This window comes from Papilio xuthus, unplaced genomic scaffold (assembly GCF_000836235.2).
Source record: "Papilio xuthus unplaced genomic scaffold, Pxut_1.1 DF825946.1, whole genome shotgun sequence".
NCBI lineage: Eukaryota > Metazoa > Arthropoda > Insecta > Lepidoptera > Papilionidae > Papilio > Papilio xuthus.
This window is the reverse complement of record NW_013532703.1, coordinates 4,284,591-4,312,181: the sequence shown is the minus strand read 5'-3', so window position 1 is coordinate 4,312,181 and position 27,591 is coordinate 4,284,591. Positions and strand designations below refer to the sequence as shown.

Genomic DNA, 27,591 nt, shown 5'->3' with positions numbered 1-27,591 from the left:
CAAATAGCTTAATCCTTACCTCACTGATTAATTTCTGTCTATCTTCGTTACTAATACCGAGATTCAATTGACTGACATCCCCTTCTATAATGCTAATTTTCTCGATGAAGTTTGGTTGCTCCTTCCTTAGTTTGTCATATAGCTGTAAACAAATTACAGCAATTTTAGTAAGTAAAATCGAATTTAATATAGGCTTAAGGATAGATAGTAATAGATAAACATATTTAAAATAGGCCTATGTTCAGCAGTGGACTAATTTAGGCTGATTATGATTTGAAATAGGGTATGCATGTACAATAATTTAGTTACATATTTAGTCTCGATTATAACTAACATTTAAAGTACTAATTTACTTACGTAAATGTTACAAAAAAGAACCATAACAAACTAGTGATTAGAAGTAATAAAAAACAGATTTTACACGTCGAAGTAGTCGATTATCTATACTTTACGTCTTCCACGTTTACCAACTTTTTTGGTTGGTAAAAAAGCGTCAATAATGTTTAAAGCTGTATATTTGTTAAGGTATTCTCGGAGACGTGCAAAATCATTTATGCACTACGACTAATAATATTTGCTATTCGAATCAACAAAGTATTTGAGGTAGCTTGTTTATTTATGTAATAACACTCATACGATGATTGCAGAGTTGTCAAATCATCGTACGAGTCCTGTCCTTCTGTCCTCTCTTCATCCGAGCTTGTAATAATTTACAAGTTTCTATACCGTTTTCATTACCAAAACATTGATGCAAAATATTTTGTATTTTCATTGTTTTATGATATGATAATAGGTTTTTAGTATAAATGCATTCGACATTGAAAACGTTCGATAAGATTTTTTGTTAATATTAACAGATTTTTGTTAATTTCCTTATATTTCTCGTACCATTTCAACTAAACTCTATGCTTGTAATAGGACATGGTTTACGATAATAGTCGAAGGGCATAATTCGTTTAAACGCTACATCACACTTACCACATCGTCGAACTGTTCCTGTAGTCGTCTTACGATCTCTTTGTTTTTCTTCGGCCTCGCCAACAAATATAACCTCTTGATATCCGAGCATGATCTGCAAAAATTCATATTGTTAATTATTCATACATTTTTAATAGAGAAAAACAGGAATGGATTTGGTTAAACCCAGAATAAGTCGCAATGACGCAAATGTTTAATAAGTACGGTAAAGTAATTTACTAAATTCGATTCTTATTCACAATGATTTTGCTTAAGTTTATTGGTGTTTGTTGTGGTATGCATACCAAAAAAAAACATTATTTTCTTCACAGTTTCTTAAAGATAGAAAGGAGTACTTAACAATTGTTATTTGTTGTAAAGACGGTATTACGTACAGGACTTTATATTCAATGTAAGTTCCTCGGCCTACACAATGATTGACATCGGTTTCGTGGTATGGAGTGCTTTGAATGCAGATTGTACACTCTTTGTGACTTTAGGAGGAGCATTGAACATGTACGAATCCGTTGTTTTAACTGTTTTAAGATATCATCTAACATTTGCTTTAAAAGGAAAATATACAACTGATAGAAATCTAGTTGAACCCAGAATGGGTTGCAATTAAAATTTTAGATGCCAAGAAAAAATATTGAAAACTAAACATATACATGTTTAATATTAAAATACAAAAATGTACAAAATATAACATTCAGCTCGTCATTCTCCTTGAAAAAATATAGACAACACAATTTTTTGTTGAAGTATTTCGGCTGCGCAAATTATCTACCGTACGACTAAGTGCCTAATCTTATTCTTACTAATTTTATAAATGCGAATGTTTGGATGGATGTTTGGTTGAAGGTATCTCCAGAACATCTGAAAGGATCTCCCTGAAATATGGCATACATATAGATCATAGTCTGGAAGAACACATAGGAACACAACTAAATAGTTTTTTTTTAATTCCGCGCGGACGGAATCGCGAGCGACAGCTAGTTTTAAATATGCAGGATTATGAAACAAATAAGCGTGTTCGTTTGCGCGGACGTAAAAAAGTACCTTAGTAGCTTATCTGTTTCATTCTTGCCTACTCATATATTCTACATCCATGCCAATTTTCAGCAAGAATCGTTGCACCGTTCTGAATATACTATCTAACAAACATCCAAATTGCATTTACAATATTAGTAAGAGTGCACTTTTTTCAAATAAGTATCTTATGTCAGAACAATTAATCGATAATTAGTATGTTATATACAACAAGGTCAAGTTCAAGTACGATTATTATGCAATAAGTGATATATAGATATATGTTTGTTGGGTTATATAATAGTTTTATTAGTTACCGTGAAATAACACTGACGTGACACTTGTACATGTAGTTGTCTCTGTTATATCAAATAGAAAAGAAAGCGATGACAATATATACTTGGACAGTCGAAACCAATTGTAATAGAGTTGTATTTTAAATGATTTACCGTGGGTTTCTATGACCAAAATCCCCACTTAAAACGTACTGTTATTTTTGTTTTGTCAAAGATATGTTTTAATGAGGATATGTTTTATACAGATATTTTGGTGTCAGAAACTGACCGTTAAGGGGTTATATATAACTTAATCAATTATTTTCCCTAATTTATTTATTAGTTTTTATTTTATTTTATATATAATGCACCGAAAGATTTACTAAACAATAATTGCAATTTATTATTTTATTGTGTCAGTACGCAGTTTACTTATGTTTGTTAATTGTCATCGCCCACGATCGTGTACTTATTTACGTTTAAGTAAATAACTTTATTTCAAAGTACATATCTGTTACGAAAGGTGAACAACATACTAAGGTCAAAAACATTTAATATTATCACTTTGCGCTAAAGAATTTAAATTTTTTACATTACATAAGTTATTATTTACATTATAAATGAAACCTTCACCTTGTATATAGGACCTTGTTATTTATCTGAAACAAATATAAGCTTTTATATCTTTTGATATAAATAATCGGATATACATAAATATATGAAGCTACATTTTTAACCGTTTTTTAGGAAATTGCGAGGATAAATAAGCGTTAAATTTGAAACAATTACAGTTAATGAAGAAGATACGCATAAAACTTTTTTTTGTTTAAAAATGTTTCGAATAAGAATTATGTACGAATTTCGACCATTGGGCGACCACTAATATTATCTATACAAACTTTATGGTTATAGTTCGTAGACAAAAAAAACGTTGCTTACTATTAAACAAAAGAAACATTCAATTTATCCTATACTTTATTGACATACATTTCTCAGTATTTAAATCTTATTTGATAAGCATTTTTGCAATCACTTGTATGGATGTCCATTGTTAGTGAACGAATTGCATACAATAGTCGATGTAAAATAAGCGCAGGCTCCGGTCATTCAAATTACTATTCATTCAATCGTTGTTACGATTAAAAGACAGATCTAGATCAAGATAAAACAAAGAGAAGGATTGTTTTGAAATACATTCAAATGTATACACAAATATATTAACTTAAGGCGAAGTCTATAGTTTAGTACAAAAGATTTAAACGGGATCCTAAGTGATTTACTAAACTAAATTATGTTATTTATAAATCTACAAGATACCTTAATTATAAAATTAAGTATCATCGTCAGATATGTGGAGGCCCATTAAGGTATTGAGCCTATCCTCAATTAGATTAAGTTGGTTGACTTCACACAGAACTTGAAATGACTTAGCAGATATGTACAGGGTGATGCAGCATATTTTCGTTCACAGTAAGAACGTCGGATAATCGTAAATATGTAATTCGAAAAACACATTGTTACATATACGAACCAGGACCTGCAAATGATAAGTTAAATGCTTAACACCTGAGACACAGACGCTCTTGTATACTCGTATATATAATTAATGTGTATCGGACTAGGAATTTATCTACAAAATAAAAAAAATAAAAAATATATATACATACAATCGTTCAATCATTTTTATTCGAATAAATACGACGAAAGAAGGCTGATAAGGCAAAGTTCAAATGCATTGTCAAGTATGAATTGTTTATTTCCTTTAAATTATGTATTCATAGTTAAACTTTTAAATGTATGCTAACAGTGAATAATTTAACAACATCTAATATTGTATAATTTACTCATTTACTTTGCAAGTTTTACGCCGAGTCTACTTATGTTTTATATTAATTTAAAATCATATATTGAAATGAACTATGTATTTAATTTTAAAGGCTAAGTTGTATGTGTTAATTCAATACTATATATGACATTGAACTTTAGTCTGCTTGTTCGTGTTAGATTTGAAGTTTCTTTTAGTACCTAATTATACGTTTACGTAGTTTTTAATAGTGTTACAAAGACGGCGAAAATAATGTTATTGAAACTAACGATGAGGAATGACGTCAGTAAATTAAAATTATCATTGCTTAGCTAAAATGTTTTTACTCACAGTTTTATTCAAGATAAACGATATTCAGTGATAGATGTAGATTCAGTGATAGATAGATGTACATATTATCAGTGGTAGATGCCAACAATAACATCTGAATTTGCTGGTTCCACCGCTGGAATACCACGAACACAGGAGTGAGGTGGAAGCAAATCTACGCTTAGTCTGAACAGTGTGCGTGCCGGAGGCCTAATTTTCGTCCCCATCCCGCCCATTTCTTATTATGAAAGGATGGGAAGGGGAAGTGGATTTGACAGAGAGGGGTACGCATAGGTAGGGGAAATATTTCCTTTATGTTCGTCCCGTACTCCTTTGATTAAAGGTATTTGCAATTGCGGATATCAATGTTCCTTGCTCGTTTACCACCGTATTATATGAAAAAAGTACTCTACTTTCTTCGTCATTTCTTACTTGATGACGATAATGAAACGAAATCACCCATAGTCATGGGTGTTATAGCTTGAGCTGTTTATCTATTACGTCATAGTGTCAAATGATTACTGACTTTACAAGCGTGATGTTTATTTGTTATGTAATTTATAGGACACGGTGCGCCTTTATCTGACATCGTAAGAGCGTATTGTCCCTCTACTTACCAACGATGCATTCAGCATTTTAATTTATCATTCACTTATGTTATAAGCTAATATAATCTTTATTCTACATATTTATAATACCTTATATCCTTTAAAGTATAAAACGATTATTTAATACGATCACAATAAGTTTCATTTTGATAGATATTGAGAAGGGTTTTGCTTGTTTTACCGTGGATTTCTGAGTCAAAACTTTTAATATGTCCATGATAAATTCATTAGATTTCTCTACACAAAGAGAAATGAAATTCATATTAAATTATTAAAACTTTCCTGAGACATTCTAATTAACTTATATAAAAACGGCTAAACACTCACGTATATTTGTCCGGTGGTGGTACCGACTAGTTTAGAGCCCATCGGGGGCCCTTCATTAGGGTGAGTCCGATTGCTATTATTTCGCAGATTCGGCCCGTCGCTCACAGAACGAATATACGTGAGTGTTTAGCCGTTTATATATAAGAATTTCATATTATTTTCCAATTTATTTTGTGTGGAAGTTATAATTAACAAGGACTAACGCATTAAAACTCGTTATTTATTACCACAACAAAGAATATCACTCAAAAGTTTCATCGTGGTACGCCAGACAAACAGACGTTGCGATTTTTTTGTATACAAGTCACGCAGTTCTCTGGAACGTATATTTACAAAACACGACTAGTCGAGAATACTAGTCATGTTGTAACTGTTCAAAATACATTAAGCTATTTTACTTGTGTATGATTCACTGCGCAACACTTTACAATGCTAGACTGATAGGCCAGCTACACAGCTTACATTTTTACTGAACCGTTTGACTATTCAGTTAAACTAAACGTGTGAAGACAGCTTTACATTTCGGATGAAAGTACTCTGATATTATCATCAGCTCACTATACGTACTACGCTAAATTAGGGGTGACTAGGCCATAGTAATCCACACTGGCCCAGTGCAGGTTGGTTGACCTTACACATATCTTTAAATTTCTTTGCAGATATGTCACAGGAAGGAAAACCCTTCACCGTAAAAACGTCGGATAAATGTACATATGAAGATTGAAAGCTGGAGAACACAGAACCCAGGACCTGCAGAAAAGTCAAGTACTTACCCTGAGTCACCGACGCTCTTACGCTAGTACATTATATAAACATTAATTGGAGTTTTATAGCAAAAATGTTTAATCCAGAACACTTTGACGTTACAAATTATGAATATATTATTATATAAATGTAAGTATTAAAAATGCAATTATTAATTATTATGAAATATTGTTTTTCACTATTAATTTCGTATAGTTATTTTTTATACTTTGTCTTTTTTTCATCCACGTTCGTGTTCAAAGCATTTCAAGTAAATAATTACTAATATACGAATGACATCAGATGTGTATAACAAGATAAGTATTTTCACAAATATTGAAATATTTGTCATCATCAATGTAATGGATTTGCAGATAAGAGGGACGTTTGAACGCAGTGTCAAGAGCATAGAACAGAGGAAACAAAGAGTAGTTTCTTTATTTAAATTTTATTACAAATATGGCTGGAATATAAAAAAATGCCCTAAGAGGTTCCATTTTGTTTATAAATATTGTCATCGCATTAGGTTTTCTTGTTCCTTTCGTCATGTTGGATGTAACAGTCATATAAGACACTATCTTAAACTTATCTTACTAATTTTAAATGCGAATGTTTAGATGGATGGACATTTGTTAGAATGTATCCAGTACAGCTTCATAGATCTCGCTGAAACTTAGCATAAATGTAGTCTGGAATACCACATAAGCCACTAATTAAGTTTTTTGATTAATTCCGTGCGAAGAAACAGAGTCACAACTACGCCTTTTTTGCCTGTATTGTGATGCGTTAAAATGTGAATTAGCCACAATTTTGTAATATTATAAATCAATGTTCATACTCTATCGGTAATTAAACATTGTAATTAAAGGAGTGATACTAACGATATTGTATCAATTAGGAGCACAGTTTTATTGTAGGAAATAATTCAGTAGTGTTATAATGACATACAATGTATATTAGCCTTGAGGGTCATTTGTGTTGTGTCTCAGGTGATTTCTTTAATTAATAATTTCCCTGCGTCCGGCCTCTATTGCACGTCGCCACACAGACCTTGATTCGGCAGTTGTGCAACACGATGCGGGGAAATCGAGCGAAATCGCAACGCGAGTGTGGAAGAACCTTAACACACCCTGTTTAAACTGGTTTCGTATGAGATGATTAATGAGAAATCGTTTTGTCTAACAGTAATCAACCGTTACCCAACATCGGTATTGACTTAATTTCAAATTTATTACTAACTTTAAATCTGCATGTTTCTAAAACGCGGATCGGTAAAGCGCAAGACGAGATAAAATTAATATTTTTAAAATCACGCAGCTTAACTTCGAAAAGCAAATCTCAGTATAAAATTGTGTATTTTTTTTCAAATCTTATCCTCTTCCTAATAAGTGCAAATGTTTGTATGGATTGATGTTTGTTAGAAGGTATTTCTTTCGAAATGAGAGAGTCCCGGGCGACAGCTATTTGATTATATTTAAAAAGTAAAACGTTCCTAAATTACGGAGAAAAGATTTTAAAGCAAGGAGAATCTTTATCGTTTTAAAAAATAGTTATGGTTGAGAATTATTTATTAACGTATAGATATAATATTAATTTACTGTGTTAACTTACTTTGTTAGTAATGCCTACTCTATGCTAGCATTTGTCAAATTTCGCAAGTAAATGCCATTTATATCAGTAACGTTAGAAAAATATTTGCTATCTGAGAATGTAATAAAAAAGATTTAATTAACGTAATTATGTATATTGTGCATACTTTTTATTATTCTTGTTTAATTTATATTACAAACTATTCCAGTTATTTTTGATCTTATCTTCCAATTCCAAAGGCAAAAAAACTGCCTTTTTATCATAAAAAACCTATTTTGCTCACATTTAAAAAAATTTCATCTGTGTGCATTGTTTCGTAAAACCTAGTAAAAAATGAACCAAAACCTAACAGTAATAAGCATCAATTGATTGACCATTTAAGAAGACGAGACAATAGATTTATAACCCGCTAGCGGTTGCCCGCGACTCCATCCGCGTAGGAAGAATTAAAAAACACAATTAGTAGCCTATGTGTCCTTCGACATAATATTCTATATGTATGTCAAATTTTATCAAGACCCGTTCAGCCGTTCTAGAGATAGCTTCACAAATATGCATCCAAACATCTAAACATTCACATTTATAATATTAGTAAGACGTAAGATAAACATATCCGGAGCACAAAATTGAAGGCCTCAGGAGGCTTCTTCCTGGGGTAAATTTCCTTGGTGTTGACACTTGGAATGCAACACGATATTTCTAAAATCGACTCTCGATCACACGTCAAATTATATTAAATCAAATACGCTATTAATAATACAAATACATATATGACTATTTAATAACTTTCACCCTTTAGTTATATCTAGTTCTAACTATACCTTCCATAACCATAACCATTTTTAGATTTATTTGTACATAATATTTGAAGGTCATCAAACTGTTATAAAAATATGGAATATTAAAATTTTTTGTTCCATCAAACACGATAAACAATCTATTGTTTATTTCCTTGAGTAACAAAAACTATAAGTATTTTTTTTGTGTCTTAGAAGAACTTTACAACAATCTTATTCAATAGTTACAAGATGATTAATAACACTAACGTACCTCTAATCTAATCACAAAAATTTATGTATGATCGAATTGAATACAAATCGAGAAAAAATGTTTACGCATCGTTTTTGATGACCATATCATTTATTGTTTACTAGCAGTCGCACTCGACTCGAATTAAAAAAAACTTAATTAGTAGCTTATATGTTCTTCCAGACTAAGTTCTACATACCAAATTTCAGCGAGATTCATGCAGCCGTTCTGGATATACCTTCTATCAAATATATATCCATACATTCAATCATTCGCATTTATAATATTAGTAAGAAGAAAAATGGATTTCTTTTCATTATTTCGTATTGATGATAAAAAACAAATCTGTTTTTAATAAGTAATTACAGCCTTATAAAGGTAAAATTCTTTAGATTGGTTTGTTGTAAATAATTTCTCAGTTCTATTGAATTTGACTTAACACAACAAGGTATGTGGTACTAATGAATTGATAGTACATTTTATTCATAGAATATTAAGTAAAATGATATCTCTTTTCTCTTAAAGGTCGTGTTTTGTTTATTATATTACTATTTATTAATAAAACAAATAAATATTTATATTATAATCTAAAGTAACAACAAATCATTGTATCTAATAACCAACCCGCACTTGGGCAGCGTGGTTGACTATGGCCTAATCACCCTTAGGGTAGGCTCCGAGCCCCTCCGTGGGGACGTATAGTGGGATGATGATGATGATTGTATCTAATGGACACATTGTATTGAATTTGCCGTTCCTAAGTAATAACTTAATTTCATCTTTGCAACGAAACGATGGGTGCATGTGGGTAATGCGAATCCAATGAGTCTTTTCACATTAGCTAATCGCACAGAAACCTAGGGAGATGTGTAAAAACCGTTCAAAAAGATTTGAATACTGATTTTTTTTTTAGTTAACGATTCATAATAATAATATCAAAGAATCCCTGATTAAACAAAGATAGGAGGTATTAGAAATAACATTGTTAATAGCCATTCAAGAATCTTGTTAGACTTGATTGCAATATGATTGCATAGTTATTGGAAATAGTTTAAATATGGAATGAAAAATGCGGAACCACAATTATTTATGTAAAGCAACCGCTACTTCAACTAATCTATACAAAGAACATATTGTTATCTCTATTTTATTCAAAGAAAAGAAAAAGGATAACAATATTGGGGCTATGCATTATGATAATGGAAACTCAGTGCAATATTAGAGTAAAAAATGAATATTTCCTCTATAGCAAGCAAGGATATACTCCTCCTATAAACTATAAAAAACTTCGAATAATTAAAAAAAATATATTTTTTTTTTCTTGCTTGAAATATAATTAAAGCGATGAGTTGTTGCGCATCTGACCGGACCGAACCATAAACTGTCCGGGTTCCAACCGGACATTTTTATGGTAAAGGAAAACATTGCGATGCAAACTTCATATATCGGTGAAGACATTCAAAGACATGCTTGAAGACAACAAGCATATGAATCATATTTATAATAAAAAACGTCAAGGATGTCTAACTATTATATTAAATGTAAAGTTTTAATACATTTGTTCAGCTTTGTTTTTTTTTTGCAAATGTGTTTTATGATACAACATAGAATGTTTAAAATGGCATTGAGCGCGATTATAATTCGTATATCATATCGAGATGATTAAATTGAATTTATCTAATTTTTAACAAAATATAACCCTGGCTTCTAATATAATAAGTACCAATAATAAATTGTTAAATATAAATAAAAATAATATCAAATTTGTGACACTAATTATGTTCATCTTGTACTAGCTGTCTCCCGCAGTCTAGTCTGCGCGTAATTAAATAAAAACATAATTAACCTATATGTTCTTCCAGACTATGTTCTATATGTTTACCAAATTCCATCGAGATCCTTTTAGCCGTTCTGAAGATTCAAACATCTATCCATCCATCTAAACATTCGCATTTATAATATTAGTAAGATTAAGATTTGAAGGAACATTAAAAAAAACAAAAGAACATTGGGTAGAGACTAAATACCGCACGTGTCGTTTAATTTTTTTATATTGTATAGTTGTAAACGAACAAACGGCCAACTGATTTCGCCGAAAGAGCGAAAGTCAAAGCAACCGCAATTGCTGATCCGTTCCGGTCACTTAGTCTACAATAACGAATGAACAGTTTAAATTTCTCATACTGTGCCTCTTAAAAAGATCCGACTGATGTACATAGAGTCATCTAGAAAGTGTTAATAACTTCTTTGCTTTTAAAACATGCTCCCTTATTTTAACTACAATTATTTTGTGTTCATAGTACCTATCCTAAAGGCAACACACCTTTACTTTAAACTGAACAGTCGGACTGTACAGTTAAAACTTAAATACGCAGTCGAAACTAACAAATGTACAGTTCGACTGACAGTTATAATGATGCTTACATACGTTAGTTACTACACAATCCGACTGCAATTTAAATTGTATGTGTATAGACAGCTTAAGATAAATAGTCTTTTTAAATTATCTAATTTACATTCATAGAAGCGATTTTAATCCTATGAGAATCGTACCAAGGATCCGTTAACGTAAAAACGGTGGAATAGAATGTATTATAGTAAAATGTAGGTCAGTGTATTATTGAAAAAATTGTGTTAGCTTATTATAAGTTTTAATTAAAATTCACGAGATGGCCTTGATGAGTTTTTATTGGCACGATTCATAATAATATTTTACATTGATCGAAATTTAATAATAAATCAAATTTAAATTTAGATTGCAAATATTTTCTATATTGCAACGATGTGAATATTTAATAAAATTTCATAATTGCCAAGTGCGAAGTGCATCTACAAATCATAGATTGATTTGTAGATGCACTTCGCACCGGCATTAATAACAATTTTAATTAAAACCCAGCAAACGTATATTAATTTTAATAGACATGTCCGTAACAAAGACATGCAAGTATCTTGCATGCACGTTGGGATATTTTTTATATTTCTTTACGGACAAAGTTGTGGGCAAAAGCTAGTTTCTGTTTGCTGAATGATTTTTTATGTCTCCATCTGTTGACGCAATTCGCAGTAGTCTATATGTTCTCCCAGACTATATATAATACGTATTCTATACCTCTTTCAAATTTCAGTGAGATCCATGCAGCCGTTCTGGATACAAACACTTCTAATAAATATCCGTTCAGATTCAAACATTTATATTTATAATATTAGTAAGATTAAGCTAAAGAATATGCCCTTCGATTTTAGTGAGCTTTCTATCAACATCAATGCGATCTTCCGTTAATTTTCAAGGTAATCGGCTAAACTAACCTTCCTTTCATAATAATAGACCATTTTGCATTTAAAATAACTTACGTATTCGTATTATGTTGACAGGTTTTATGCATTAATTGTCCTAAAATGATTCTATAAATTGCGGTGTTGATAGAGAAATTAAGAAACAAACAGGTTAGGTCTGAAGATATGTGGAGATATCATGGTTATTCGTAGGTTTCTTGGTAGCGAAAAAAATTCTAATTGAGTTGATTTGGCCATTAAAGTTCAAGGTTGTCATGCTAGGTGGACAGATGACAGTTATTTGCTTTGGACATAGTCGTGTTGTCCTACACATTTGTTTAGCGAATTATAACATCCGGTTTGGTTTCTTGTATGAAAAATTACATATTATTTTTTATCGAAGAAAACACATTTAGCAGTCATAATAATTGTTTTATATTATAATATAATAGAAACAAAACACGTGATGAATTTTAACAAGCCTTTTTTCATTTATCACGTTTCCTTTAGGCAGAGCAATCCAGTTTTTTTCTAATAAATTGTCTATCGTTTTACGTTGTTGAGATCGTAAAATATTAATGTTATAGAATTTATAATCTATAACAAGTATTATAAATTTTTTTTAAAAATTGGTAAAGTCAAGATCAACGTAGAGACGCTGCACGACTTAAGAGCTTTGAAATTTGTTGTTAAATTGTTTGCCTTTTTCCTCATTCGTAGTAAAAACTAGTACAGACATGAGCTATGAAGCAAAAATATATTTAATTACTGTAAACTAATTAGTTAGAATAGTTTTTTAGATAAATACAAGAATATAAACTGAAGGATAAACTAATATAAAGATCTGCCCCTTGCAGTCCTTTTCCTATTAACTTTCGCAATCTAATTAGAGAAGCCTTCCGTCGTTGTCTAGACCATCAAGTTTATTTACAAGTAAAATAGTATGTTGAAAATTTTAATTTAAACACTAGGTGACATCAAACTAAGATATATAGGCATTAACTATGTTGTCGCATATCTTCCACACATCGACCACCACGCCAAGACACCAAGAAGCATCGTGGTCGACCACTATTTTATTCTATTTTTTTTATTTTCGTCTTCTAATTTGAATATTGACGGATTCGTTTAAATTAAAACATTTTATATATGTTAAAGATAAACTTAAATTAATTACACGAATCTTTATATTCAAATGACATATTGATTTAAACTCTATTGATAATATTCTACATAAAAAAATCCAAGTGACTATTCAAATTTATTATCATAGATACCGTTTCCAACTACTATGGAAAATAGGATTACTGATCACGTGATTATATAAGACATACTAGCTGTCGCCCGCGACTCCGTCCGGGTGGAATGAAAAAAAAATCTTTTTTTTTTAAACCTAAATTTCAATAACAAGATAAGATAAATCAGTTAAGCCGTTCTCGAGTTTTAGCGAGACTAACGAGCAGTTTTTTTTATATATGTAGATTAATAGCTACATGTTAGTATTGTGACCTCTCATCTCAAAGATTGTAACTCTACATTACTTAGAAAACAAGAAATACTCTGTTATGGAAAAACACTGGTTTCGTATTTATTTGCTATTTATTGCAATTTAAGATACAATGTTAAATCTAAGATTTATATTACAATTACGATTGATAGTGAAATCATTTCGTGGAACTTTGAATGACGTACAACTTGTTAACTTTACATAATTAAATCTCTACGTAATATCAAAATAACATTGTCACATTTCAAGAACATGATGATTATTTGAATTACTTATGTAAGAAGTAATAAAAAATATAAAATTGTGTCTTTGTCCGCGTTTAATTCGAGTAAACTCTGAAACGGTTGGACCGTTTTTGACGCGACTTTTAGTAGACTTTGTATGCGGAATTAAATTAGCATTTAAAAAAAAGATCCATAAGGTCGAAGAGCAACTATTAGTTTGCTATAAAACTGCTTAGATAAATGCCTTTAAGTCATACTAATGTTGAAATATTTAATTTATAACCTAGAAAATCCTTGATACCATTTGTAGTGTAGTTCTAAGCATTCACCGTGAACTTCTATAGACATATTTGTTTTAAAACATATCTCTATGCGTGCACGTGTTCGACAGTGAAAACCCACCATAAAAAAAATAGACGGAAAATATAAACGTTATATTCTAATCTATAACATGTTCTCGGATAAATTCAGCATATTCTTAATAATTAAATTAATTTACAGCGTTAGTTCCAAATGTTTTTTTTAAATTTATTAGTCTGACCAGTATTGCGATTATTTTTGTGTTTGAACTTCCTTTATAGATAAGAAAATACGTACGTAAATGTACCTACATAGACTACAAAATTTCCAGCTTTGATTACAATTGTAACCGACTGTAGAATCTTATTTCTTACTAACGTTAAAAATGCGAATGTTTAGATGGATGGATATTTGTTTGAAGATATCTACAGAGCAGCTGAACAGATCTCGACATAAACGTAGAAAATAGTTTGGAAGAACACATAACTTTTTATTACTTATTAACTATTTTTTTATTCCACACGAACGGAGTCGCGGGCGACAGTTAGTAAGCAAATAAAATGGTATAATGTCAATATCTAAATTCAAATAAGTACTTACCTAAGCAATTTTTCTACCAACAATTTGCCGAGGAAACCCGTACCACCGGTGAGGAATATTGTAGCACCATCAAACAGTTTTCGTATCTGAGATTCCCCGAGCGCATCACTTTCATCTACCATATGTAAATATGTTATGTCGCCTCCTTGCTTCGTTTGTAAACGATCCGTTTCTTCTGACACGGCCATTACTGTAACAAAAAACCGCATCCTTTATTCAAAACTCTCAGCGTAAAACGATTCTATTTTAAAATACAAAACGGCAAACAAGAATTTGGTAACCCCATATCGGTAATAATAGCCAACAATGAAGTTGAAAAGTTACAGACGTTTCCGACAATTGCCTTTCTTTTAAAATATAGAGAAGAGAACGAACTGAAAAAGGATCTTTTGCTTCTAAATCTACTTTCCATACTTTTTAACAAGAAGAAAGGAATGAGTAAAATCGTCTCTGGAACGCAAGAGCAACTCTTTTTATAAACTTTATGGTTAAACCAAAATATGGTCCTTCGAGCCCGATATATCGATTTATTCTTTTTATATTTAATTGAATATTTACTATAGCCTGAGTTGCACAATATTTCGCCTCTATAATATTTTACTGAAGAAAAAACTAACAGGAAATTATACATTGGAATATTTAAAAAAAACTTGCTTGTTTAATTTGCATAAAGATGGTTATTAAATTATGTATTTTCAGGACAATTAATTTTTAAATGATATAAAGCAATATTAAAAACATACAAAAACATATTTTATATTCAATTAATTTGAAATAATTACGTAAATGGAAGATATGTTGCAAAAGTCAAAGATTTTGTTACAAATTTGCAATTATATGCAATCGACTATTTGCTATTTAATTGTTTAATTATTGACTGCACATATATAAATTTATATACATCTGACAACATTGTTTTAAGCTGTATATGTATATAATTTACATCATCATCATCATCATCAGCTCACTATACGTCCCCTCCGAGGGGCTCGGAGCCTACCCTAAGTTAAGGATGATTAGGCCATAGTCAACCACGCTGGCCAAGTGCGGGTTGGTTGACTTCACATAATTTACATACATATATTTAATGCGAAAGTATGGATGTACGGATGGATGCTTGTTAAAAAGTATGTCCAGAACGTTTCAACGGATCTCAAATAAATTTGGCATAAATACAGAACATAATCTGGAAGTGCACGGAGGCGACTTGCCAAGTTTTTTAATACCGCACAGACAGAACCGCAGGTTACAGCTAGTTATTCATAATTCTTATAGCTTGAAGGTTAAAAACCATACTATTATAAACGTAGACAAAATATAGTTTTGTAAATTATTAGTTGCCGTAGATGGCATAACCTTGTTTCTAAATTTGGTCCAAAGAATTTAGAAGTCATTAACTACAAATTTGTCTTATCTTAAATATTTGTAATATTAAAGATATTACAAATATTTAATATTACAAATATTTAATATTACAAATATTTAATATTACAAATATTTAATATTACAAATATCTAATACCCGCTCGCGTCGCCTGCGACTCCGTCCACATGGTAAAAAAACTTAATAAGTAGCCTATGTGTTATTCCAGACTATGTTCTACATCTGTGCCAAATATCATCAGGATCCGTTGAGCAGTGTCGTAGATACCTTGAGCCACCGACGCTCCAAATATACTAATAATTTACTTTAATTACTCATGCATTTTTATGCATTCAATGCTTAATTTACATATTTGAGTTTGTCATAATACGAGTAGAGCTACTAATTTAATTCAGTCGAATTTTTCTTTTGATTTTATTTACAACTTACATAATTATTAAATGTCAATGAACTTAGAAATTAATGGCAATAGATGAACATTTTCGCTAGTATATTATGTTACCTAAACAATGGCAAATCGAAATATTTTCCGAAAAAACTCAAGATTTGCAAAATGATTTAAAGACGATGTTTTAGTCAAATTCCTGTTAATTTTTTTGAAATGAGTAATTTAGTATAATTTCCTTTAAGTAGAACAAAATGGTAACATTTGAAATATAACATAATATATGTAATTAAAATCACATAAGATTAGAAATATTCAAATGCAACATCGGTAGCAAAACAACTTTCATCATATGCATAACAGATTTACATCTAACTTTGCTCCTTATTACAAACCAGTAGGATACAAAATCGCATACAAATTCAATAGAGAAAATATTAAATGTAACCAATATAGGGCAAGTCATTTGAGTGAAGTAACGGATACATTGGTCAACAAACGATCTACAGATTGTCCACTCTAAGACTTCGTTACAATTAACTAATCTACATAATCTTGCTAACATAAAAACAATTAGTTACATCAAGAAAGTTTGTAATGAATAGCTACAGTGGTAGAGGAAGAACTAATCATACGACTATAAATCCGAATGTCTGGATGTATGGATGAACGGATGGATATTTAAAGGTATGTCCAGAACGGCTGGATGGATCTTCCTGAAATTTGGTAAGTTTTTTTTATTCTGATCGGACGGAGCCGCGGGCGACTACTAGTCAAGAGGATATGAAGATAAGGTATAGGGTAAATAGGATAGAAGAAAGATAGAAAGATGATAATAAAGCAATTATAACAATTGCCATCCCGCTTATTATTTTTGAATAAAACAGAGATGCCAATAATGTTATTTTACACGTGTAATGACAATTGAAAATCATGTTTACAATGTTTAAAATAGTATTAATTATTTATAAAGCAGTCATTTAGTCTGTAGAACGTCATTTGGTTCGAAGGTTAAGTTCAAAGTAGTCTAATAATTAAAAGCATGTCCTTTATGTATTTTCGTTTGACGTCGTTCAATTACGCATATTTCCGCCATTTTGAATACTAATTTATCTATGTAAGTATAATAATAATTAATCTTTATTCTGAATGCCTACCTACTATTAAAGTGGTGATTACAAGATTTATCTAAAAAACTAAATTATCGAATTAAAATATTTTTCAATTTTAATAAAGCATTTTGCTTGCAACATTTTGCAATGATACTAAGTCTTGCTGCTATTTTTACCAAGTCTAACACCCCTAACTTAGGGTAAGCTCCGAGCCCCTCAGTGGAGTCATAGTGAGCTGATGATGATAACACTTTAATGGAAATTTGGCATTACATTTCAATAATATTAATGATGGAAAGACTCTGAAACTACACTATACCCCTGTAACTAGGCTATATTAATAGATTTTTTTTTAAATTTTGCAAAGACGGAGTTGAGGGCGACAGCTAGTTGGTTATAAATCTAAAACTTATCTGTCACTTCTTTAACTTAAACTACACAAGCGTAGTTTTCTGGGTTTTATAATAACAAGGTAGATAGCGGTAAGTACTACCCTTTATGCATCTAAATGAGTACATTTGTATTTCCTCGTTATAAATATTAAAAATGTACCATTTACATGACTAAGAGTAACACGTGATACAAGACATAAAGGTGTGGTCATGCCGACAAATGAAATTAGCATATCGCTAAATCTTGTTTAATCAGATAAACTCAGGTTTAACTCGAGTTTATTTTAAGGACTAACATAGTTTTAATAGCAACTTAGATCAAGTAATCAAAGTTATAAATGTCATTATAGACATATATTATGGTTGTGAAATAAAATATAAGTGTTCGCCTATCGATCGAAATTGCACCATAATTCATTTTTGATTTTTTTTTATTTAAAACAGCTTTTTACACTTTTATTCGCGTTATTTTCAAAGTCAAATATCATGTTAATCTGAAATATAAACAAAGCTAAACACTCACGTATATTCGTCCGGTGGCGGCACCGACTAGTTTCGAGCCCATCGGGGGCCCTTCATCAGGATGAGTGGTACTGGTATTGTGAGCGACGGGCCGCGTCCGCGAAATCCGATGGGCTCGAAACTAGTCGGTGCCGCCACCGGACGAATATACGTGAGTGTTTAGCCGTGTTTATATATCAGTTTACTATAATGTCTCACGAAAGTTTGAATAATTTAATATCATGTTAATCTGTTGCGGCTTTTAAAATGGGGTAGAACTTTTTGCTTCACGTTTTTATAAGTCTAGATATATAATATATAACGTAAAAGTTATTTTGGCTACAAAATGAACATTGTACTGCTAAACAATTAGTAAATAACAAAGTAATAATTCGCTTTAATGACGTAAAAATGATAATAGTATTGGCAAATTGTAAAAAAAGGTCACAAACGTCATGCATTAATAACTATACATTAAATTCATGATTTGTATGAAAATGTGGTTGAATTAAAATTTGCTGTCGTCGTAAACTCTTACGTTATTGATATGGGTTTCCACTGACGAAACGGGTACAAAAACTTATTGTCATCTCCTTCATACTTCTAAAAAAAAAGAGATAAAAATATGTTTCACAATATTTTTTCTCAATGGAAATATGAACAACTTATTGTTGTCGTAATATAAAGAATTAAAATTAATAATTTGACGTGTCTATCTTTAAAATGAACTAAAGGACAATCATGATTCACTTTTACTAACAAAAAAAACACGGAATGCTATAAGAATGTAATTTAAAAACTAGAAACAGCCTAACATGGTGAAACACCATTTATGGGGATTCCCAAAATAATATTCCATCGTTGTCAGAATCAAAAGATTAAGAATACAAATCTGCGTTCGTTAACATCAATAAAAAATATATGACGTAAGTTACATGCTCTAAGAAGCTCTTTTTATGTACCTGCATTAACATTAAAACCTCTTTTGCACTAAGCACATAGCCACGTCACTATGTCTTGTCTTCTATAAGCAACATGTATACAACTTCGACTTACGCAGCAATGCGGATAAATTTTTCGTGGAAAATTACTTTAATCGTAAGAAAACATCTTAATCCTTTCCGAACATAAAAATTACTATTGTATTTGGCATTTTTTATATTAAAAAAAACATAATAAGTAGCTTATGCGTTCTTCCAGCCTGTGTTCTATATGCCAAATGTATCGGGATCCGTTCAGCGGTTCTAGAGATACCTTGAAACAAAATCCATCTATCTAAACATTTGCATTGATAATATTAATAAGATTAGCCGTTCAAGGAGGGAACTTTTTTCGGCATGATCGTCGACGTTTGCGAAATCATCGACAAAACGATGGAGCCCACTGTTCATTAAAAGAAGAAGACAGTAGAACTAAGCTAAGATAGTAGTCAAAGCTACATCAGTCAAGAAATTAAAAAAAAGGAGCACTAACATGTCCTAAGATTGACGTATATATAATTTCACGAAAATCTGTTCAGCGGTTTAAAAACGCACAGGTAATAAATACACAAATATTTTTTTTTTATTTATATACTTTATGCGGCATTGAACATTGGTCACGCCATAGACAAGAACGAAGATTAAATAAATGTTTACTTCTATATGTTTTCTAATATACTATATGTAAAATAGCTTTTGTTTACCAAGTCCACTACCTCGTACTATGTCAAGAAACGACTATGATAAATATATTATACAACAAAACATATTTCCGTTCTCGTACCTTTTATATTTTATATGTTTGTTCATGCTTAAGTTAATTTATCTTTTATTTCAACTTGACCCAAATGATCATATTAGTATGTAGCGAATAAACTCGAAAACTATTCGTCCGATCTCAGAAATTCTTTTGCCGTTAATAAGCTTCATTATAACTGAGTAACATAGGTTATATTACTATTTTTTTTATTTCGAGCGCGAAAGGCTTTGGCCAGAAGCTATTATAATATTTATTATTCTTATTTCGTTTAGTAAATTTTTTGCACGCCTGCTAGGAAGATACATTTTAATTTTGTATGTAAATATGTACGTTGCTTCTTTATATTCATTTATGAGAATTTATTTTGTGGCAGTTTATTCATTTCTTATTAAGGTAAGGAAAATATGAAATAATAGCGGTTATCTTTTATTTTATGTACTCTGACTCAAGCTTAAGATGAAGATAAAAAAGCCATGTAATAAAACATCTTTGTATGCAATCTGTGGTAACTACATACTTTTAGACATTATTAATTAGAATCCTTTGGCGCGAATGACGTGCTTTAGTTGCAAAGTCTAGTGTCAGAATGAATAGTGAGGTGACACAAACGTCGACATTTTAGGAGAGCTAGTGTTGCGTCAATACACTGGCACATTTTCGGATTTTCTTCCTAACAATATATATAGCATAATTTTGTTATACCTAGATAATATCCATTAATGTTTCGGAGTGTGAATTAAGATTTGGCAATCATAGCGGGTTTTTTTTTTCTTGAACAAGGTGAAGTTGCCAATCATTATAATTTGATAAAACGTACCCGGATATGTAATAGATTGCCACGGTTTTATAAACCAGTATTGCAATATCAATCTGTGCCGAATAACTGTTGCAAATTATGATTTATATGCAGGTTGAAGAGGCCAACTGGTTTCGACTTTGGCACGAAACGGAACGCGAAACCAAAGCAGAATAAAGATTAAAATCAGCGAATCTTATATGTGTGGTTTCTCTTATGAAATGGAATGAATACAAGACGAATTTTCGTCTTAATTCAAACTAAAAATAAAAAAAAATGTCGGAAAATGAAGGTTGTTGACATGAAACTGATATGTTTCGGTTATTAAGCGAATACGGATCGAACTTTGTGTTTTCTACAATATTGTTTTTATTACAATTTTGCTGTTTTTATACATTTAAATTCAGTATTAGATTATGAATTCATAGTTTCGTCATGTCTTGGCCTAAGCCGAAACTATTTTGGAACTTAGATTTGGTTTGTTAATTTTTCTAAAATAATATTAAGATAACGTAAATTTTATGCGACGGAAACCATAAAATTAAGTATATTCATAATTATTATTTGTCTAACACTTTTTGTAAAGTTGATATATCATATATCTATTTAATATGTATATTAGTAGTGTATATACGAGTGATTTTATATCTGAATTCTATTCTTAGTTCATTGACCTCTCGATGTTTGAACATATGGCATTAAATTACATAACGGCAAACTAAGAGACTTTTTAACTTAAGAAAATAAGAACCTATACTTCATTTTAACTTAACTGTGCGGATATGCGCATGTATTTATTTAAATATGAAATGCCAGAGATAAATTTTACTGTATTTTGTAGCCATTTTTATGGATTACATATCATTTTTTTAATTCGTTCATAAAACTGATTTTCGTTGTTTCCTGCTAAACGAAGGTTTTTTTGGTTGTGAATTGCCGGTGCATTTTTACTCTTGACCGACTTATCGCAAGACAAAATTTTACCAAGGCTATCTCACGTTACACCTGTTTTTAAAAGGTAATAAGGGTTTTAAGGAAATTATTAAAGTAAAAGGTCAATGGCACGAAATACGGAAGTAACGCTTTAACTGTGGGTTTCTGAAACCAAAATCTCCGATTAAAAAATATTCTTATCTCTGTTTTGTTAAATATAATAACAGGGATGACGATATGTTATGTAAGAAAAGATTTAAAACCTCTTAAAGTAATAAAAAAATTCCATACAACAATGTATTTAACTTATTATTTTCCTAATTAAACATTGTACGATATATCACAGAGTTTTTTTTATAACAAAAGGGGGCAAACGAGCAGCGGGAACGCCGAGGTATTCAACGACGCCCATGGACATCAGCAATACCAGAGGAACCGCAGATTTTAAGTTGAATCCGGAATTCGTGCGATTGTCATGAGCGATAAATAGCATAAACCGCTACCGACTACAAAATAATATTTGAATGGGTTTTTATATTTTATAGCTTTTTATGTTATGTCCAGTTAAATAAAATTTTTAAAAGACATGATGACATTGTTTATTTTGTATTAACTCAAATACTACCGAATCAATTTCAATTTTAGTAAGATATTCTTAATAAGATGATTAATTTTAAAGTCTTATTTCAAAGTTGTTTTTGAATTCGTCGCGATTTTATTGCCCTTACAAGAAAGTCTGACGGTTAAGGCTATTCGCTAATTCACAAGATTGGTCCGATAATATTATCCTATGTGTATATGTAAGGAGCATGACTAACACACTGCCAAGGAGGCAGGCTATTTAGTAACGTTGATTACCTTCGTTGGTTTTCGTTTGGATCGATTTAAATAGCAAACTATTTGTATGTTGATTTTTATTTCATTAAATTTAAATGAGAAAAAATTAAGATTAAAAGTACCAATGTACAATTTATCCGATCTCGGCAGCAACTAGTTTCAAGCCTATTACGGACTCTTCTTCATTGAGGCCGGGACTGGTTTTTTTCGTGGTCACGGCTCGTCTCTTACCCGTGAATTGACCGTGAAATAATACCAGTTACAATCGCCCTGAAGAAGAGCCCGCGATGGGCTTGAAACTACTAGGTGCAGACACCAGATAAAATGCGTGACAGTTATACGTTTATTAGCAGTTTAATAATAATGTCTCACGACAGTACTGACAACATATAGACGATGAAACTTTTTTTTATCTTTTTTCGCACTAATCATTGTTAACATCTCGAAATAAATCCATTATTGACATTATAAAAACGTTTAGTAGAAAAAAATATTATATTTCACAGATACATGCGAATGAAATTGATTGTTTTCATTTGTATTATCTACAATAATGTTGATTATTAGTAATATTTATTTGTGCTTAATTTTCAAGAAGGTGACAACCGAGCACGTTGTATATCAAAAATAAAAATAAGTAACTCTACAAATATTCATCCAAAAGCCAATAAATCGTAAATATGTAAACAACTAATCGACAGATAAGGGAAAACCCATTAAGAAAAATCCTTTTTGTCGTCGTAGAAGTGGACCAGAAACCTTGATCGTCAGACTAAATAATGTACTCCACGTCAGCCTTCTTTGACGTCATGGAATTTCACCGGTCAGCAGTTACAGTAGAACGTGTAACAGACGACGGCCTAGGAAATTAATTAAATACGCATCTAATTACAAGGATGTTTTATTTTATACCCGATTGACTGGAATATTTTCACCGGGTATTTCCGTGCTCGTGACCCGCCTAACATGCTTGAGCGATTTTATAATCGTCACCTGAATATAGTATTAACCCTACCTGTCAAGTTTTTTAAATAGTAACTTAACAACGTTAAAATATGTAGTACGGTCAGTAGCTCAAGGGCTAGCATTAGACTTCTATAAGTCCCGGATGCGAATCTTGCAATGTACCAATGAGTTATTCGATTTACATATGTACATTTATCCGACGTTCTAACGGTGAAGGAAAACTTCCTGCACTGCGAGGCAATTCGAAGATATGTGTGAAGTTAACTCGCATTAGGTCAGCCTTATCGACTATGGCCTAGTCACCCTTAACTTAAGGTAGGATTCTAGCCCCATAGTGGGGACGTACAGTGAGCTGATGCTGATATTTTGTAAAGAATCATAGGTGAGCGTCAGGAGTGTACAAAAAATTTTAATTCAAAATTATAACAAACTATAAAAATTAGGAATTAGGGATAAAAGTGATCGTGGGCATGTAAAAAATTTGAAAAAGGAATGAAAAATAAGAATAAGGATTTTTTTAATACATTGAAGCCTTCTTTGAGCCGGCAAATGTAACAAACTTCTTGTTCTTTGTACATACTCCAAGCTAACTTTCCTCCGCATTGCACAAGCGGACGTACACGGATTATGGACGTCGAGGACGCGTCAGCGCCTCTGTATGCTTGTTCTATACTGCGTCGATAATATTAATTATGCCTGTCACCGATAGATAGATAACTTTGCCAGTTTACAATCCGACTAGGATATACTGTTCTAAAATTAATATCTTTTTTACCTACCATTATGTTAACAAGCTCTTTTATAGTTTTTAATAAATTACTTTTTAAATTTTAAAAAGATATGGCAAAGTATAAAACTTAAAGATAAATCTCAATATATATAATGATACGTCAATCAAGATTCCTTTCATAACCGGACAAGTGTTAATCATTTACGTGTAATTAATAAATATTTCTCTAGAATACATTGACGAAAGAAGAATACATACGTTACCTATATTCAAGAAAGTATTGCTATCTTTGTTTTTTCAATGAAGATGAAAGAGATAACGACATATTTCTGTACAGGTTTTTTGGCAGTAAAATGTAACAAAAAAAATTAATATGCTCTCTATATGATTTAAGAAATATAATAAGCTAATATAACTATCTTTTGACCGCGACTCCGTCCGCGCAGATTAAAAATCAAATAAATGTAAATAAAGAAACTTATAAACCTAATTACTTATTAAAAATTAATAAAAGGTATTCATATGTTTTTTAAAAATGATTTTTACTACAAAAAATATTTTTAATATTACAATTTTAACTTTTATACCAGTAGATTTTCCATGTTTTGCGATAAGAAAGGCTGTTATAACATAAGTTCCCTATGTTATCAATTAGAATTAAGTATATTTTTTTTTTCAAAAATTAACAAAAAAATGGATTTACAATAATAAAAAAAGAAAATAGTAATTTTAAAATTAATTATACACAAAGAAAAACTTACTTGTTTTTTTTTTCGAAATTTAAAACTGCATTAAATACCAAAGTAACTTATAATTCACTTTTTTCGCAACTGTCACCACGTCCAATCAGTTTGGGTTCCGAATGTCGACTGATGTTACGAACGCAATCCAACGTGGTCAGTCGGCAGTTGCGTTTCTTCTGTTTTGCTTACACCACTCTTTTGTGTTTCGACCTCGATTAACAATAATTTGAACAAAATGTTTATTAATTACTCAATTTCAGATGTTATTGACGTCGGTGTAATATAATCTATTAAAGTTCAGTCAAGTACCTTACGTAAATCTAACAGACAGAAGAGGGGACGAAAAAAAGGGACTTTTCCACTATACATCTACCCTCGAAATTATAGATTCTATTAGATGTGCTTCGAGAGATGCTTATTGACAAGAAGACTAAAATTAGGCCTCAAACATACAAATTATGCGAAGAAATATGGAAACTTTTATTGTAAAATTTATAATCATTTCCTTATATCTGTATAGAGTGAAACCTGTTTAAAACTACCATTGAAAGGGTAAATATTCACTCTTAAAATGAATAAATTGAAATTCTTACATTACATATGTAAAGTCTTTTTAATGCACGGGATGTGTTAAATCAAACAGCTGTCACATATCAACTGATTTATTAATATCTACCCACGATAGATAATATTTTTATTAACCGAAATCTTTATTTCTATATACCTGACATCCCCCTTCTTTTAAACAGATGTTTGAACATAATAATAAAAATAAAAAACTTAATACGAAATAAAACACAATAAATAAAAATTAAAAGAAAAGTTACAAATAACAAACCATCCCCCAGCTTAAGTTATTCCTACAATCTATACAATATTTCTGAAAGAGATAAAAAAAAAACAACTACAATAACTAAAAAATGACAAGATATAACTAAGTGCAATGTAACTAACAGAGAATGAAAATAAAAATACAAAACCATGCAAACAAACAAAAAAAAATTAATACAAAAATCAAAAGGCTTAGTTAATTACCTTATTGTTCTAAGTATTATAATATAAAATATACATTTCGTCTTTTCAACAAATTTTTGAGTTTTAGTTTTCGTTATCTTACCAGTTGTTTAGGGATACCCGTACCGATCAGGAGGCCTCACTGTCCTGCCAAATTTCGTAACATATAAGTTGTTGCTTTCACGATTTGTACCTAACAATGATTGGGTGGACGGATCCAGAACGTGGACACGGGTGCGCGCCGCTTGTGTTTCGCGGGCGATGTTGAAATCATCAGCGTCATACGGCGACACGTATGACTCATTGCGATACTCGCTATCTTTCACTATGTGCCTACGGTTTCTTATTATTACACGACCTTTGCACATCTTAATATAATAAGATCGCGCGTTATTTTTTTTTATTATTAAACCATTTGACCAAATCCCATTTGTAAATACTTTAACGTTGTCCCCTTGCTTTAATTCCTTCAGTTTTTTACTTGTTCTATCGTAATAATGTTTTTGATAGATTTGACGTTTATGTAACTGTGCTTTTACTATATCTTTATTGACAACTTTTGGTTCCAAAAATTCTGGGGCTCGCGGTAAAATCCCTCTTAAACTACGATTGTTTAAAAGTTGAGCTGGAGAAGGTAAGTCTGCACTAATCGGAGTGTTCAAATATTCTAAAAGAGCTAAACGGAAATCTGTTTGGTCGTAATGTGTCTTTTTAAGCATGTTTTTTACTATCTGTACAGTTCGTTCTACTTGGCCGTTAGATTGCGGATAGCGCGGCGAGGACGTTATATGCCTAAACTTCCACTCTGTCTCAAATCTTTTAAAATAGCTTGAATTAAATTCCGGACCATTGTCCGACATCAATATTTCCGGAATACCCTGCCTACTAAAAATGTTTTTTAAATTATCAATAACCTCCCATGAGGTCATAGTATTCAACTTGTTTACTTCAATGTATTTACTGTAATAATCTACAACAAGTAAATATGGCTTATTTGCAAAATGAAATATATCCACGCCTAACTTTGACCATGCTCTGCTAGGTATTTCGTGAGGTATAAGACTTTCCTTGCTATTTTGTTTCCTGTAGGTAAGACATGCCTGGCAGTGCGAGACCATGTCTGAAATTTGTGAACTCATGCTGGGCCAATACATAATCTCACGGGCCCTGTTTTTACATTTTTCTGCGCCTAAGTGCCCTGCATGAATTTTAAGCAACATTTCTTTACGCATACAATTAGGTATTACTATTCTTGCGCCCTTCCACACCATGTCGTATGCTACGGTAAGCTCATCCCTGAAATCCCAATACGGTCTCAACAAACATTCTAATTGGCTCTTGTGATCCGGCCAGCCCTTTCTAATCAACTTAATTAATGACTGCATTTCTTGATCTAACTTTGTATGACGCTGAAGTTCTAAAAAGTGCGAGTCCGTAAGCGGATTGCTGATGGCAACCG

At 31.2% G+C, this 27,591-nt stretch overlaps 2 protein-coding genes across 2 annotated transcripts in view; both read right to left on the bottom strand.

Annotated features, from left to right (window-relative positions):
* The window catches only part of LOC106124264 (fatty acyl-CoA reductase 1), a 28,956-nt gene extending 3,659 nt beyond the window's left edge, over nucleotides 1–25,297 (bottom strand). Inside the window, exons 1-4 of the mRNA XM_013320739.1 lie at nucleotides 25,137–25,297; nucleotides 14,601–14,790; nucleotides 979–1,072; nucleotides 20–142 (exon numbers count right to left, since the gene is read on the bottom strand). Coding sequence (XP_013176193.1) covers nucleotides 20–142; nucleotides 979–1,072; nucleotides 14,601–14,788 — 405 coding nt within the window. The 5' untranslated portion in view covers nucleotides 14,789–14,790; nucleotides 25,137–25,297. The remainder of the gene's footprint in view (nucleotides 1–19; nucleotides 143–978; nucleotides 1,073–14,600; nucleotides 14,791–25,136) is intronic.
* A 945-nt stretch (nucleotides 25,298–26,242) lies between these two features.
* Nucleotides 26,243–27,517, bottom strand: LOC106123854 (uncharacterized protein K02A2.6-like). The gene has a single exon (XM_013320263.1). The coding sequence runs from the start codon at nucleotides 27,515–27,517 to the stop codon at nucleotides 26,243–26,245; it is 1,275 nt and encodes a 424-aa protein (XP_013175717.1).
* Between the last annotated feature and the right edge of the window lie 74 nt (nucleotides 27,518–27,591).